The 17500-nt window shown below is 39.2% G+C and overlaps 1 protein-coding gene across 1 annotated transcript in view; it reads right to left on the bottom strand.

Annotated features, from left to right (window-relative positions):
* Positions 1-17500, bottom strand: part of LOC125045348 (trichohyalin-like) — a 32391-nt gene that overhangs the window by 14557 nt on the left and 334 nt on the right. Inside the window, exons 3-12 of the mRNA XM_047642553.1 lie at positions 17431-17478; positions 6913-7001; positions 6133-6294; positions 5235-5366; positions 3699-3941; positions 3432-3575; positions 1457-1653; positions 957-1320; positions 292-437; positions 1-52 (exon numbers count right to left, since the gene is read on the bottom strand). The exon at positions 1-52 is cut by the window's left edge and continues 105 nt beyond it. Of these exons, the coding sequence (XP_047498509.1) occupies positions 1-52; positions 292-437; positions 957-1320; positions 1457-1653; positions 3432-3575; positions 3699-3941; positions 5235-5366; positions 6133-6294; positions 6913-7001; positions 17431-17478 (1577 nt within the window). The remainder of the gene's footprint in view (positions 53-291; positions 438-956; positions 1321-1456; positions 1654-3431; positions 3576-3698; positions 3942-5234; positions 5367-6132; positions 6295-6912; positions 7002-17430; positions 17479-17500) is intronic.

Here is a 17500-nt window from a genome sequence, read left to right as displayed (position 1 = left end):
TTCCAAGACCTTATACATTCCTGTGCGAAGGTCATCCTCTGTTTGAAGAACCCTGAGTACAAAACAAAGATAATTATTTCATAAGGTCAGCCCAAATCACCAATAGATGCTGAGAAACATGAGACTAGAAGTATTAGATACTCACAAGCACATTTTCATGAACTGAACAAGAAAACATGTAGTGTACTGTTTGTTTATATCATATATAATACAAATACTTAAGGACTGAATGAGGTAATTCAGTCCAATTTCCTAAAAGGTAAACTGTAGCAGAGACAAATATAAACTTACATATGAGCACTTTTAACTTTCTTCTTAGTTGGTGGTGAAGTGACTGTGTTGACAGCAGTAACATTAGGTTCAGGCACAACTGCTGCTGGACTGAGTGAAAACGCCACAGATGACAAAGAATTGTTTGTTTTCCGTCCACTATATACCTGTAAGGAAAATAATCTTTACTGCATAATCCTCTAAATGCAAACTGCCCATTCTCAATTTACTCTCATACAGTATCACACCAAGAGTTGTTAAAAGAAGAAAGTATATAGCAAAAGACCTTTCAGTACCATTATCTGTTTTCCTTTCTTTCTCTTAGATAATCAATTTGCTCATATAGAAATTTAATACATATGATTTCACATGTTATACAAAAACTACCCCTAGTAAACTGGATGGACCGTAGGAATAAAATAAATTTAGGAACTTATGGAATGCAAAACTAATATCTCTTCATGTAATCTGAATATCCAAAGCTTCTCTTCATTATGTACAAGATAAAACTATGTGCTCATTTTGTATAAAACCTGAATACATAAAAACAAATTAAATAAAAAATTAAAAATCATATTATGAAAACACAATACTAATAATACTAATATCAAACTTAATCAGCTTCATTAGTTTCTATGACAACCACAGACTTCACTGGTAGACTATATTAATAACAGACAGTGTACCTGAGGCTTAGAGCTCTCCTCCTCCTCATCCGACACTTCCTCCTTGGCGACGCGCTTTTTGGAACCAGGTTTTCTTCCCGGTTTTCTCCCTCTTCTCTTCTGTGGAGATTCTTCCTGAGAGTAGTCCATGGCTTTCTTTTCCCGGACTTCTTTGACTTTCTTTATTGGTTCCTTGAGCTCCTCCTCCTCTTCCTCCTCTACCTCCGAGGTGTCATTTATCTCAATCACCTCAACTTCTGGTCTTTCTCTACTTTTGTTCTCGTGGCTTTCACTTCTCTTCCTTTCTCTAGGGGATTTGTTAACCTTGGGCGGTGAATCTGTCTCCTGGACGACCTCCTCTTTCAACACCTCTCTGGACTTTTTTCTGAAGCACAAGAGATATGGTATCTGAATATTATAGAACTCGATACAATTTGATAAAAAAATCAATGGCAAAAACTAACTGACAAGTCCTATGATGTGAAATAGAAAAACAAAAATAATAATATTATTTTTCTAACCTTTCTGTCTTCTCTCCTGAAACAGACTCTTCTTCCTTTCTTTTCTTCTTCTTCTCTTCTTCCAGCTGTCTTCTCTTCTCTTGTTCAACTATTTCTATGGCCAATTTTTTCTCTTCCTCTTCTTTCTTCTCTTTCAGTTTCTGTACTCTTCCCGATGATCTCCGTGGGGCAAATTCCATCATTCGTTTCCTCTGTATCTGGTAATACAGAAATTTCTTATTACATAAATAAATACATCCCTACTAACATACATGCATAAATATATTCATAGTAAGTGCAAGAATCCTTTAAATCTTATTCATTCACTTGTCTGTCTGTCTGTCTGTCTGTCTGTCTGTCTGTCTGTCTGTCTGTCTGTCTGTCTGTCTGTCTGTCTGTCTGTCTGTCTGTCTGTCTGTCTGTGTCTGTCTGTGTGTGTGTGTGTGTGTGTGTGTGTCTGTGTGTGTCTGTGTGTGTCTGTGTGTGTCTGTGTGTGTCTGTGTGTGTGTGTGTCTGTGTGTGTCTGTGTGTCTGTGTGTCTGTGTGTGTGTGTCTGTGTGTGTGTGTGTGTCTGTGTGTGTCTGTGTGTGTCTGTGTGTCTGTGTGTCTGTGTGTCTGTGTGTCTGTGTGTGTCTGTGTGTGTCTGTGTCTGTGTGTGTCTGTCTGTCTGTCTGTCTGTCTGTCTGTCTGTCTGTCTGTCTGTCTGTCTGTCTGTCTGTCTGTATGTCTGTCTGTGTGTCTGTGTGTGACTGTGTGTGTCTGTGTGTGTGTCTGTGTGTCTGTGTCTTTGAGTGTGTGTCTTTGTGTGTGTGTCTTTGTGTGTCTGTCTTTGTGTCTCTCTGTGTGTCTGTCTGTGTGTCTGTCTGTGTCTGTCTGTGTGTCTGTCTGTGTCTGTCTGTGTGTCTGTCTGTGTGTCTGTCTGTGTGTCTGTCTGTGTGTCTGTCTGTGTGTCTGTCTGTGTGTCTGTCTGTGTGTCTGTCTGTGTGTCTGTCTGTGTGTCTGTCTGTGTGTCTGTCTGTGTCTGTTTATTTACTTATTCACCTATTTATTAATTTATCCATTTTCTCAATTACTAATTTACCCATTTATCCATTGACTAATTTACTTATTTAATGATGCATTTACTTCTTTATTTATCTATTCATTCTTTCATTTATATCTATTCATACATTTTTTTTATTCATTCATTTACTAACTCACTTATCTATTGATTAATTTCAATCTTAACCCCTAAAATAAATTAGATACTAAGCATCATCAAATGTCTATTGGAGAGTCCATATGCATAATGGCTTATTCATACTAAAGAAATATCTGGACTGAAATAGATCTTTAAATCATTTGGTCATGAAGAATAAATCCAATACATTAAGCAGCACCAGTAAAGTCTCTCATCCTGATAAATCAAATCTCTTGTGCCTTCAAGTCACCTACATCTATGACAGGTAGATTTTTAAAATCTATTCCCTGTTGGTATTTCTGTTTTCTGTTCCAATTAATTACTGGTCAACATATTGTGGAAATGGGCTTGGCAACTCTGGCCACACCTTAACCCATTCGCCCCAGATTTATGTTCTGTCCCCTGTAGTTTTTGGTGAATTTTGTTACATACAGATGGCTCTACATGTGCTCAGCTGGCAAGGAGTCTATCCGTAGGCCCTAGTTACCGATCCTGATTTCCCAATTCCTTGAATTGGCGGGAAAATTAATACCATTGCTATTGATACTGTTATTTTTGTTATTGATGTTATGATTATTAATTTGTCATTAAAATGTTTTAGACAATGAAATGATACAAAAGACCCTTTCTTAAAGTGAAAGAAAAGGGTAAATAGGTAGTTTCTAATAACTGGCTATTTGGTGATTAAGAACTTGTAGAGTCATCTACATGTAAATACAATAAATAAACGTGAATTAGAGTGGGCATGGCATGTATTCCTGCCACATGGGGCGAATGGGTTAATTCTATCCTCATGGTCAAATCCTTCTGTTTTACCTTTTCTTTTTCCTGAAAGAGTCTTGGAATTTCAGGAAGAAAATCCTCCCGAAGAGTCTGCAGTAAACTGCGTTCTAACTTGGAAGCACAATTTTCAAATTTCTCTGCTAGATTATTCCAGTCCTCCTCTGAGAAACACTGAACCTGAAAAAATTAAATTAAAATGTGAATGCCTGAGAGCCATAAGACCTTAAAACATGATCACAATATTCTTCTAAAAGTAAAAAAAAAAAAAAAAAAAAAAAAAAAAATGCTCTGTTCTCTCACCTGCCACACTGACTTTGGTTCTTCAACCTCCTCTTCACTATCCTCATTCTTGTGGCCTTTTTTCTTACGCTTCTTTTTTCTCTTATCTTCTTTTTCTTTGTCTTTATCCTTTGGTTTCCGTCTGTGTGGGTGGTAGAGTGAGTGGTCTTCTCTGTAGAGCCGGGTGCCATAAAAATACCAATAAGTAGAGCCGCTGTCGTCATACCCGAGTGGCTCCACCCGTAAACTATCAGATTCTAGATTCTGCATAAAAAGAAAAATAATAACAATGATGTTGTTGCCATCCCCTAATAGATATGTTCTTGAGAGAGAGTGAGTGAGTGAGTGAGTGAGTGAGTGAGTGAGTGAGTGAGAGTGAGAGTGAGAGTGAGAGTGAGAGTGAGAGTGAGAGTGAGTGAGAGTGAGAGTGAGAGTGAGAGTGAGAGTGAGAGTGAGAGTGAGAGTGAGAGTGAGAGTGAGAGTGAGAGTGAGAGTGAGAGTGAGAGTGAGAGTGAGAGTGAGAGTGAGAATGAGAATGAGAATGAGAATGAGAATGAGAATGAGAATGAGAATGAGAACGAGAACGAGAACGAGAACGAGAATGAGTGAGTGATTGAGTGATTGAGTGAGAGAGTGAGAGAGTGAGAGAGTAAGAGAGTGAGAGTGAGAGAGTGAGAGAGTGAGAGAGTGAGAGAGTGAGAGAGTGAGAGTGAGAGAGTGAGAGAGTGAGAGAGTGAGTGTGTCTGAGTGTGAGTGTGTCTGAGTGTGAGTGTGAGTGTGAGTGTCTGAGTGTGAGTGTGAGTGTCTGAGTGTGAGTGTGAGTGTCTGAGTGTGAGTGTGAGTGTCTGAGTGTGAGTGTGAGTGTCTGAGTGTGAGTGTGAGTGTCTGAGTGTGAGTGTGAGTGTCTGAGTGTGAGTGTGAGTGTCTGAGTGTGAGTGTGAGTGTCTGAGTGTGAGTGTCTGAGTGTGAGTGTGAGTGTCTGAGTGTGAGTGTGAGTGTCTGAGTGTGAGTGTGAGTGTCTGAGTGTGAGTGTGAGTGTCTGAGTGTGAGTGTGAGTGTCTGAGTGTGAGTGTGAGTGTCTGAGTGTGAGTGTGAGTGTCTGAGTGTGAGTGTGAGTGTCTGAGTGTGAGTGTGAGTGTCTGAGTGTGAGTGTGAGTGTGAGTGTCTGAGTGTGAGTGTGAGTGTGAGTGTGAGTGTATGAGTGTGTGAGTGTGTGAGTGTGTGAGTGTGTGAGTGAGTGTGTGAGTGTGAGTGTGAGTGTGAGTGTGAGTGTGAGTGTGAGTGTGTGTGTGTGTGTGTGTGTGTGTGTGTGTGTGTGTGTGTGTGTGTGTGTGTGTGTGTGTGTGTGTGTGTGTGTGTGTGTGTGAGTGTGTGAGTGTGAGATCATTCTGCATATATCACCTGCATACTTAAATATTTGCATCTGTATCATACATCTAAATAAAATCACACATGTAAAGCAACTCTTCTAAATCTTATAAAATTTTTTTTTTTTTACAGAACTGAAATATTTTACTTATAGTACTTAGGGTATATTAGTAATAGAAATATACCCACTTTTAGGAGATCAAGAACATCCTCAGCTTCTAATCTAAAGTCACAGACGGCATGAAGGATTTCCACCTTTCTTCTTAAAGGAAGATATCTGAGATCACCTTCTTTGAATAAATTTTCTCTCGTCGGATCCTCCTGTCAAGTACAAGAACACATCATTGGAATTTCAATCTTAAATATACAAGTATCCTCCACTATTTGATCATTCCCTGCACAACCAAAAATTATACAACTATTTTCCCTCTGAGAAGTCTAAAGAACAAATATATTATTTGTGATGATTGCTGTGTCCATGTAACCAAAGTTGAGTGTACTCTGCTCAGTCTTTGTCTGCAGAGTCAGTACATTCTTCAGACAAAATAAAAACTTTGCATTAGGAGTTCAATTACATCCCTTACTTTTGTTACTGATATTCTAGTTGTTGTTTTTTTTCTATCTGATTTAACTCATTTAAATAATTAAGTTTTCTTTAAATCATTACAAATTTGCACTCTTCAGTTTTTCATGGGGTTCTCTTATTACTTCCTAGCTATTTTTGAGTGGCTAGGCACGCAGCCCCTTTAAACTTATAAGTCTTATAAGCTATTATTATCAGATTAATCTAAAAAAAATTCTAGATCATATGCCCCAATTCCTCTCCTGCTTGTTCTCAGTTTCTTTTCAGTTTTCCCTTGAAACTATCTGGATAAACATATAAAGACACACTCTCACTGCCCCCCTTCATATTCACACTTACTCTTCTTTCCTTTTAAAGTATTTCTCTCTCTCTCTCTCTCTCTCTCTCTCTCTCTCTCTCTCTCTCTCTCTCTCTCTCTCTCTCTCTCTCTCTCTCTCTCTCTCTCTCTCTCTCTCTCTCTCTCTCTCTCTCTCTCTCTCTCATAATGCATTACACTGCACTAACCTGACATTTATGTTTGAAGAGCTTCCTGAGGTAGCTCTGGTAGTTTGTAGCATTGACTGTCTTGCCTGGGAGACAGCCCTGCACTAGGCGCACTGTCAGCTCCACCAGCAGGGGGCTACCTGTATCATCCAACCCATCTGTCAGTAGTGCCTCCTCTAACTCCTGAAAGAAAGAAATTGATCAGTGTAAGCAATAATGGGGTAGTCTTTTAACAAATCTTCCTTCATCATTTTAAATGTGCTATCACAAGCTATAAGAAAATGAAGCCACAACTGTAGACATCTATGAAATTTGAATACTACAAACTCTCAAATAACAACTGTACTTATATAAAGGTTCGAGCACAGTTCCCCCCAGTTCAATGATCCCGTGTCAACCTGCGGCTCCCACTGGTCACAAGACAATACTCCCGACGTCAGGAGGAGGAGCAAGGGTCAAGGAATCCCCTATCTGACTGCACAAAGTGGAATGATCTCGCTATATGCATATACGTCATAGACAATAAAAGCCTTGTGCAAAAAATATAATCATAACAATGTAACCTGTCGTTTCGCAAGGGAGCACCTGTCGTTTCTGAGACAGTACGAAACCGTCCCTCTATCCACGCTACTGTATATCCGAAATTATTATTTGTATATGACTGTAGATATAAAAAAAGACATCCTGTTACGTAGTCAATCTTTGAACATCTATTTTTTTATACAGAGACCTGGCAACTGACAATAGCAGTTGCCCAACACCATGCCTCCGAGTTGAACACAGACCAAACCACAAACTCACCTCAATGTCAAAATCAAGAAGATCGAAAGCGGCTCTGAAGAGTGAGCAGAAGTGTGCGATACTCGGTAACTCCCACCATGACTGGATATCTGAAATGAGGGAAATTTACGATTAAACATGGCGCTTAACCGTGTATGGAGTTTCCCTCTCTGCGATGTCCCGCCCCTGGTCTTTACTGTTTCGGTTGTTCTTTCTTCTTATCCTCATTTATCTCGACCATCTCGTTCTTTAAAAGCAATCCATAAAAGTGTGTGTGTGTGTGTGTGTGTGTGTGTGTGTGTGTGTGTGTGTGTGTGTGTGTGTGTGTGTGTGTGTGTGTGTGTGTGTGTGTGTGTGTGTCTTTGCATATCATACATATCGATATGCATTGTTACATGTATGTGTATGAAAGCATGTGTGTATATATATATATATATATATATATATATATATATACATACATACGTATCTCAATTCGCATACGCTGTAAATGAGCATATATATATAAATACGATATATATGTGTGTATGTATATATATACTGTAAGCATCAGTGAAAATAAAATAAAATAAAATAACATAAAATTAAATAAAATTGAATAAAAAATATAGTACACATATGCGCACGCGCGCACACACGAACACGAACACGAACACACACACGCACACACTCAAAATGAATGTATGTATAAGCAATCTATCTACAATCATCCATGGTATTACGACACAAGAATGCAATGAAAGGAAGTATCAATTCTATAAGGTTCTTTTTCGTCCAAAGCGCAATACAATATCCGGAGCATCAATAGACCGCAGTCAATTAAACCCTCCGGAAGTACCTGGCAACTCGTACGGAGTCGCCCGCGCCTCGCCCTCAGTGACGTCATTCACCACGTTACCAAAGGAATATTCTATAATGTTTGTTATTTTTTCCTTGGATGTTTATCTATTTCTAGTTTCCAGTCGATATTGACAATGAAGATCTGGTATATGAAAATAGGAATGCATCTTCGTGTGAGGATGTGAAATTTAGAACATATGGTACCCCGGTTTACAAATAACATATACTATTTCCCACAAAGGAGAGAGAAAAAATGCAACTTTGTCCAGCGAATCTATTTATGAATCAAATTTGAACAAAAACAATTATGACGCGTAACTCGTTTACCCAGCTACAGGATTTGCATATTCAAATGTTCTGGTAGTATGGATTACGTGGTCACAATACCATACTGTGTGACTTCCACCCCGTCGATACATATTTCCTCGTGACATAACAAAGGAAACTTATCAAATGCGTACATATGCGCCATACTCAAACATAATTTATTTTCATATTCAAAAAAGGAAATACGCAATAGTCCTTTTGATTTTAAATAAATAATAAAATAAAAATCCTGGCGACACTTTGCAACAGCTGAACCCCTCCCACCCCCTACCCCTTCCCCCGCCCGGCTCCCTCCCCGCCCCCCCTTCCCTGCTACCACATTTCCCGCCAAAAAGTATCACTTGAGAAGAACGGGTTTGTGACGCAGCAAAAAAATGAGAGGAGAGGAGGGAGGGGGGGGGGGGGGGGTGACGGTGAGGATGAGAGGAATAAAGGGAGGGAAAAGGAGAATAACCAGACGATAGACAGGTAGTGAAGGAGACTGAAAGAAAAGTAGACTGAACAGAACGAAACTATTCTTGTACTCCTGTTAAAACGCTACTCAACTTCTCAGTAACGCGTATAAAACAAGTAGCTATACCCGCAGCATGAATGGGGTACTCGTTCCCTGTATTACGGTAGGCGGGAAGAAAGGCGGTATTTCAATTCCCTGCCCTCTAGCTTTTCTGGGCCACGTGGTACAAGGCGACGCAAGTCCTTCGCGCCTTTTGTGGGTATTCTTGTTATTCAAAACAGGGTAGGTGCTTTGTTGGGGATTTCATTACTTACTTATTACAATTTGGACTGTCAACTGAAGTCAAACGTGTATTTATTTATCATTTTTTTCTGCGTCTTTGTCTCTCTGTCTCTCTGTCTCTCTGTCTCTCTGTCTCTGTCTCTCTGTCTCTCTGTCTCTCTCTCTCTCTCTCTCTCTCTCTCTCTCTCTCTCTCTCTCTCTCTCTCTCTCTCTCTCTCTCTCTCTCTCTCTCTCTCACACACACAGTCTCACTCACTCACGCATTAATTTATTTTATTTACTCACTCACTCACTCACTCACTCACTCACTCACTCACTCACTCACTCACTCACTCACTCACTCACTCACTCACACTCACTCACTCACTCACTCACTCACTCACTCACTCACACTCACTCACTCACTCACTCACCCAATCATATAATATCTACACATGCAAAAAAACAACAACAATGAGTACTGTAAAACGAAAAGAAAAGAGTTCCGGGAAATTAGTAATAATCCTTTGTATACCAAGTTATGCCATCGGCGCTGTAAATAAAATCCGTCACTATTTGCCAAAAGGATATAGTCCCTGCGGTCGAATAACCACAACTAAAGCCCGGCTTCATTATCTTTATGAAGGCGATGCCCCCCCCGTAAACGATGGCTGTTTCTTTCCGCAAATAGGAAACTCCCCGAGCCTATTTGCGTCGGAATTATTATTTTAGTCACCTTCGCTCCACCTTCCTTCCCCCTCAGACCTGTGCGAGAGAACGGTTGCCTTGGTAACCGAACCTGTGTACACACCGACACAGTGTACAGGAACACACGCACACGCACACGCACGCGCACGCGCACGCGCACACGCACACGCACACGCACACGCACATACACATATACATACACATACACACACACACACACGGGAACATATGGGAACCATACATGCAATCATAAAAAAACATGTGTATACGAAAAGGCAAGGTAAATCCTCACATATGCAACGTACGTACGGTTAAAATATGTCTGTCCCTGTCTGTGTGTGTGTGTGTGTGTGTGTGTGTGTGTGTGTGTGTGTGTGTGTGTGTGTGTGTGTGTGTGTGTGTGTGTGTGTGTGTGTGCGTGTGTGTGTGCGTGTGTGTGTGTGTGCGTGCGTGCGTGCATGCGTGCGTGACGGTGTGCATTCAATTTCCAAATTTTCCCAAACAAACAAGCTCTTCCTTTCACTACGCCGCCTCCCTTGTCAAGTAGACAACGCCTAACAATGCACCGGGAAACTGTAACCGATGCAGCAAGACGACGAGATCTGGCAGGCGCCGTTTCCCAGAGGCAAGGTCCAATGGCGGAGTGTAGGGGAGGGGGGGGAGGTAGAATGAGAAGAGGAAGAGGAAGAAAAAGAGAAGGGTATGTTAGATGGTGAAGGAGGAGGGGGGGAGGGGGAGGGAGGGAGGGAGGGAGGGAGGGAGGGAGGGAGGGAGGGAGGGAGGGAGGGAGAGGGAGAGGGAGAGGGAGAGGGAGAGGGAGAGGGAGAGGAAGAGGAAGAGGAAGAGGAGAGGGAAGAGGAGAGGAAGAGGGAAGAGGGAAGAGGGAGAGGGAGGAGGGGGAGGGAGGAGGGAGGAGGGGGAGGAGGGTGGAGGGAGGGAGGGAGGGAGGGAGGGAGGGAGGGTTGGAGGGAGGGAGGGAGGGTTGGAGGGAGGGAGGGAGAGAGAGAGAGAGAGAGAGAGAGAGAGAGAGAGAGAGAGAGAGAGAGAGAGAGAGAGAGAGAGAGAGAGAGAGAGAGAGAGAGAAGGTGTAAGTATACGAGAGGGGGCCCCGAGTATTTTTAGCGCGCCTAGTCAGTCTCCTCGTTCACAAAACACAGCCTCTGTTGTGTCACCGCCAGTCCCCGTGGTTGCAGACGTCTTTAAGAACTCCCCTTCCCCTTCCTACTCGTGTCGCTGATGAAAAAGTAATATATTATTCTGGGTGCCCTTATATGGTATATATAGAATGTTTGTGTTATAGTGTATATGAATGTGGGAATTTGAATGTGTGTATGTGTGTATGTGTGTATGTGTGTATGTGTGTATGTGTGTATGTGTGTGTGTGTATGTGTGTGTGTGTGTATGCGTATGTGTATGTGTGTGTGTGTGTGTGTGTGTGTGTGTGTGTGTGTGTGTGTGTGTGTGTGTGTGTGTGTGTGTGTGTGTGTGTGTGTAGGTGTGTAGGTGTGTAGGTGTGTAGGTGTGTAGGTGTGTAGGTGTGTATGTGTGTATGTGTGTATGTGTGTATGTGTGTGTGTGTGTGTGTGTGTGTGTGTGTGTGTGTGTGTGTGTGTGTGTGTGTGTGTGTGTGTTGTGTGTGTGTGTGTATGTGTGTGTGTGTTCGTGTGTCCGTGCGAGCGCGCGCAAGAGAAAGAGAGCGTGTATATATTACCTAACCCTTCTTACTTCCCTTTTCAGCAAGTGTTAACCATCCCTTCATTTTTTTATCACGTTTTTCCACTCTTCTCGTCTGCCCTTTCTCAACGGGTTCCCTCACCTTACAGCAGATCCCTTCCCCTCAGTTGCTGTGACACACAAGCTAAGTGCACTACGATACTTTTTACTCTCTTTTCATCCTGATACAGCTGCCGCATTGCTTACGTAAACCGATGTATCACTACCGCTGGACAAAATGTACAGAATACAAAGAAGACAATTAGCATTATATATCACCTGTTTTCGCAATCAAAAAAAAAGGCGATGACGTTCATGACATCAAAAAAAAATAATCAACTGTTCGAACAAATTATAGTTAATCTTGAACACTTGAGCGAAAAATATTCAATCACAAACCTATAGCCTCCGGAACAGACTGGAATAGACTGATTAAAAGTCACGGAGGGCGGGATAGGAGGAAACAGAGTGAGAAAGCAAGAAAAAGAAAGAGACAGAGGGAAAAGGGGGAGGCAGGAGGGAAAGAGGGAAAGAGGGAAAGAGGGAAAGAGGGAAAGAGGGAAAGAGGGAAAGAGGGAGAGAGAGAGAGAGAGAGAGAGAGAGAGAGAGAGAGAGAGAGAGAGAGAGAGAGAGAGAGAGAGAGAGAGAGAGAGAGAGAGAGAGAGAACAGAAATAGCACAAGCGAGCTCGAATGTCAAAAGTCAACGACTGCTGCGGGCCAGGTGGGCAGACAGGCGTGTGTGTGTATGTATGTGTGTATGTGTATGTGTATGTGTATGTGTATGTGTATGTGTATGTGTATGTGGGTGTATGTGGGTGTATGTGTGTGTATGTGTATGTGTATGTGTATGTGTATGTGTATGTGTATGTGTATGTGTATGTGTATGTGTTGTGTGTGTGTATGTGTGTGTGTATGTGTGTATGTGTGTATGTATGTGTGTGTGTGTGTGTGTGTGTGTGTGTGTGTGTGTGTTGTGTAGTGTTGTGTGTGTGTGTGTGTGTGTGTGTGTGTGTGTGTGTGTGTGTGCGTGTGCGTGTGCGTGTGCGTGTGCGTGTGCGTGTGCGTGTGCGTGTGCGTGTGCGTGTGCGTGTGCATGTGCATGTGCGTGTGCGTGTGCGTGAGCGTGTGCGTGAGCGTGTGCGTGAGCGTGTGCGTGAGCGTGTGTGTGCGCGTGCGTGTGCGTGTGCGTGTGCGTGTGCGTGTGCGTGTGCGTGTGCGCGCGCGTATTCACCTGGAGGCAGGACAAGTCATTCCAAGGTTGGTTTACCATTAACAGATAAGACAGAAAAATAATCCTCACACAAATAAATAATTCTGTCTATAAACTTGAAAACCCTGAAGTAATGAAAACCGGTCAAATTTAGTTAGGTCTCTTACATTACATTTTTACATCCCTTTTAAATGCAACAGTTGAAATGAAACAAAACAAAAAAGATAAAAGATTAACAACAACTATGCAGATAACCTGGCATGGAAAACAAGAACTGACACTCCTGAATCAGTCTGCTTACTCCGCGCCCAGAAACAGGTGCACAATTCATACATCTCCGGCCATTTCCTCGACAGAATCCCGGCTTTTATCACCAATGCCCCAGAGAACAAGTCTAAAATGCACACCTGTTTCAATGTGGCATGCGAACGTTTTTTTTTGTTTTCCGTTGAGGGAGGGGGAGGGAGGGAGGGAGGGAGGGAGGGAGGGAGGGAGGGAGGGAGGGAGGGAGGGAGGGAGGGAGGAAAGAAGGAAGGAAGGAAGGAAGGAAGGAAGGAAGGAAGGGAAGGGAAGGGAAGGGAAGGGGAGGGGAGGGGAGGGGAGGGGAGGGAGGGAGGGAGGGAGGGAGGGAGGGAGGGGGAGAGAGAGAGAGAGAGAGAGAGAAACATGAAACGAAGCAAGAGATTATAGAGACAGCAAAATTGATAATCAGAATGATCTGCTTGTTGTCAGGAGACGAGGCACTGATGTGAAAAACACTAAAGAGGGAACAAAAAGTCTGTTATCAAGAAGAAAAAAAATTACTGAGTGCCAGCTGCCAATGTTCCCTATCTGCATTTTGGTTCGAGTGGCCCGTGCATCAGTCTCTTGTTCTTATTCTATTCTAGCCTGATTCTGTCTGACAATAACACTGAGCATAACGTATATTATTCCCTCCACAGAATCTTCTCAATGAAATATTGATTGTGCTTTTAATTCTTATGGAATGGAATCCCAACTCGATAGAGGGTAACATATGGGAAATATTAAAAATAGATGGTAAAATGGGAAGAGTTTAGAGAAAAATAACAGTAGAGAAAGAGAACAGTCAGTGGATTACAAACAAGAAAAATGGAAGCGATGCAACGGGATAAGAGGGTCTGAGACCTGGTTTACACATCTCATGAGCACACGCATGCACGCACGCGCACGCACACGCACGCACGAACAAACAAACAAACAAACAAACAAACAAACAAACAAACAAACAAACAAACAAACAAACAAACAAACAAACAAACAAACAAACAAACAAACCATCAAACAAACACACACACATACACACACACACACACACACACACACACACACACACACACACACGCACGCACGCACGCACACACACACACACACATACAAATACACACACACAAATACACACACAAATACACACACACACAAATACACACACACACTCCTTGCCAAGCTCACACGCGGTCTGCCATGGTAATTTGCCAAGAAGCGAGGGATCACCTTGGCTGCCTTGCTTGAGCGAACATTTCCCAGATGAGAAATCGCCCAAAGAGGCAATAAAAAAAAAAAAAACACAAGACCAATCACTCGATAAAATGAAAATAATATAACTCCTTTACTCCAAGCGGCACACTCCTCCCTTCGGTACAAGACATACAAGTTTAAAAAATAAAAAGAAAAGAAAAAGAAAAGAAAAAAAAGGTTTTCAATGACACCGCATCTCCTCCTTTCCCCTAAACACCCCCCTTCCCCTCCCCCTCCCCCTCCCCCTCCCCCTACGACCGATTACGCAACCCTGGGCTCCTCGAGAGAGATGCTGCACACTCAAATAAAAGCATCATTTGCATAAACCAGAATACCCTTGCAACGACGCCACTGCCCAGTCCCCCTTGTGTCTTGACGGTCTTTCCTCGTGAGTTCATCTCCTTTTTTTTTTCATCTTCTTTTCGGTTTTTTCTTCCTCTCCCCAATTGCTCCTCCTTCCTTGTTTTATTTCCTGTTCTCCGACATCTCTCGTTCATCCCCTTGCCTCTCTTCCTTGTCTCTCCTCCTCCTCCTTCCCCGTTCGGAAAATTCTCGCCTCTTGTCTCCGATCACTTTCCAGGGTCAGTGAGGATTAGCCAAAACACCTCAAGAGCGTCCGGACCAAAAGCACCAAAGGAACTACAACCGTAATGATTCTTAGTAATAATTCTTGGGACATAAAATACTAAAGGGAAGTTATGGCTTTGAAGGTGGGAGTATTCACACATTGGGTTAAATTTAGTGACAGATCTCATGCTGTCTTTGATTCAATACACTGCTGTATGGTCGTGAATATGCAAAGTTTAAGCAACATTTTTGCAAATTCTCTCTCTCTTTCTCTCTCTCTCTCTCTCTCTTACCTTACTTTCATTATTACCATTATTATCATAATGATAATCACAACAACAACAATGACAAAAACAATAACAGTAATAAGGATGACAACAATAATAACAAAAGAAACAATACCCGGAAAATCGTAATAATAATAATAATAATAATAATAATAATAATAATAATAATAATAATAATAATAATAATAATAATAATATAAATAAAGACAACAATAATAATAATAACAATAACAATTATAACATCGATAATGATTACAATAATAATGGTATAGATAATGATAATGATAATAACAATAACAATAACAATAATAGCATTAACAATAATAATGATATTAATAATAACAGTAATCATAATATCAACAATAAAAAACAAACAGTAATGATAATAACAATAATAATAAAAATAATAATTATCAATAATATTCTTATTTACAGTTATAGTTACGTAGCCTAGTTGTAGTTTTGGCAATGGTAATAGCAGACTAATAGTAATAGTAATAGCAATAATAGCAATAATAATAATAATAATAATAATAATAATAATAATAATAATAATAATAATAATAATAATAATAATAATAAAACGATAGTAATAGAAACAGTAATGATAATTATAACAATGGTAATAGTAATTATAATAATAGTAATAACAATAATAATAATAGCAATTATCATTATTATCATTATCATTATTTTATGATGATAATAAAATAATAATAATTACTGACAAAATCATAATACATAATAATTATCATTATACTAACAACACAAATAACATAAATATAACATTGCTAACAATAAAAATAATCGATACAGCCATGATGATTGATAACAATGGCAATAATAATAACAATAATAACAATAATAATAATAATAATAATAATAATAATAATAATAATAATAATAATAATAATAATAATAATAATAATAATAATAATAATAATGAGAAAAACAGCATTGCTAATACTAACAATAAGAAAATAATGAGAAAGAAAAATAAGGTTTATCATTACCAACATTACCTTATTATAACATTACCAATAGATAATTGAACATTGAAATCCTCACAATCACCATTACCACTACCATTGCCATTATCATTAACCCTATCACTTTCATAATCATCATCAATATTATATTTATTAATACTACTACTATTATTATCATCATCTTTATCATTGCAACTACTTTTATTTGTATTTTCATCATTACTACTATCACACTTATCCTCATCATTATCATCTTCATTATCATTAGCAATTTTATCATTACCATTATCATCATTATCATCATTATCACCATTATCACTACCATTACTGTTATTATTGTTGTTATATGTAATACTATATTTATCATTATCATCATTATCACCATCTTCATTACAACAATAACATTAGCAACAACAGTAATATCTATAAGAATAGGAACAGCAACAACAACGACGACAACGATAATAATAACATTAAAAACAATCATATAACATCAGCAATAACATTATTATTAATATGAATGATGATGATGATGATGATGATGATGATGATGATGATGATGATGATGATGATGATGATGATGATGATGATGATGATGATGATGATGATGATGATGATGATACAATAATAATATTAATAATATTAATAATAATAATAATATTGATAATAATAATAATAATATTGATAATAATAATAATATTGATAATAATAATAATAAAAATAATAATAATAATATTAATAATAACAATAATAATAATAATAATAATGATAATAATGATAATAATAATGATAATAATAATGATAATAATAATGATAATAACAATAATGATAATAGCATTTATAACAATTACAATAATAAAAATAACAATAGGAATAGCAATAGCAATAACAATAACAATAACAATAATAATAACAATAATAATGATAACAATACTGATAATAATATTTACAATAATAATTATAACTGCAATAATAATAATAATAAACAATGATAATGATGATGATGATGATCGACAAAGAAATATTAATAGCAATCATAACATCAACAATAAAAATAATAATTAAGTTCACTTCAATAACTAGTGAATGTTCTCTAAACCTTTCTTACTATTACCACCCCCATCTTTAATACGATACTATTGCATTTGTAAATTTCAACATTCACTTCGTGGCTTCGCAATATAAAAAAAACAAGAACTGCCGCAAATCACGGTAACAATAAAACCCCAAAAGCCACATCAACATCAATAAAACAATAACACCAATAGAATAAAATTTAAAAAATCAAGAGATCGACACCTGAATCCTTCTAGGTCCCAATGATATATATAAGGGCCTCGTTAAAGTATCTGGTACTAAGGAATTTTCCTCCTATTGGAATCTAGGTCGTATAATTTCCCACAATTTTATCATTACTTTCCCGATAAAAAAGAATCCCACCATCTAGAGAAGCGCCTGTGTGAAAAGCGGTTATTATTGGCAAGTTTTATTAAACTACTTTTAAATCATATCTAATTTATTCATTCATTTATCCTACTCAGCTTCCGGTTATTAATATTATAATCTTTCATTTATATATTCATTCTCATTCAGTTCGTTAGCATCCCCTTTAACCTGGCAGTCGTGTGCAGAAGCAATCATCTTACCATTGCAAGTTCCTCTCCGTGGATTCTTGCTATGCAGTATATCGTCACCTACGAACCACCAATACTGTAT

This window comes from Penaeus chinensis, chromosome 37 (assembly GCF_019202785.1).
Source record: "Penaeus chinensis breed Huanghai No. 1 chromosome 37, ASM1920278v2, whole genome shotgun sequence".
Taxonomy (NCBI): Eukaryota; Metazoa; Arthropoda; class Malacostraca; order Decapoda; family Penaeidae; genus Penaeus; species Penaeus chinensis.
Note: the sequence above shows the minus strand (reverse complement) of the source record. Positions and strands in the feature narration are given on the sequence as shown.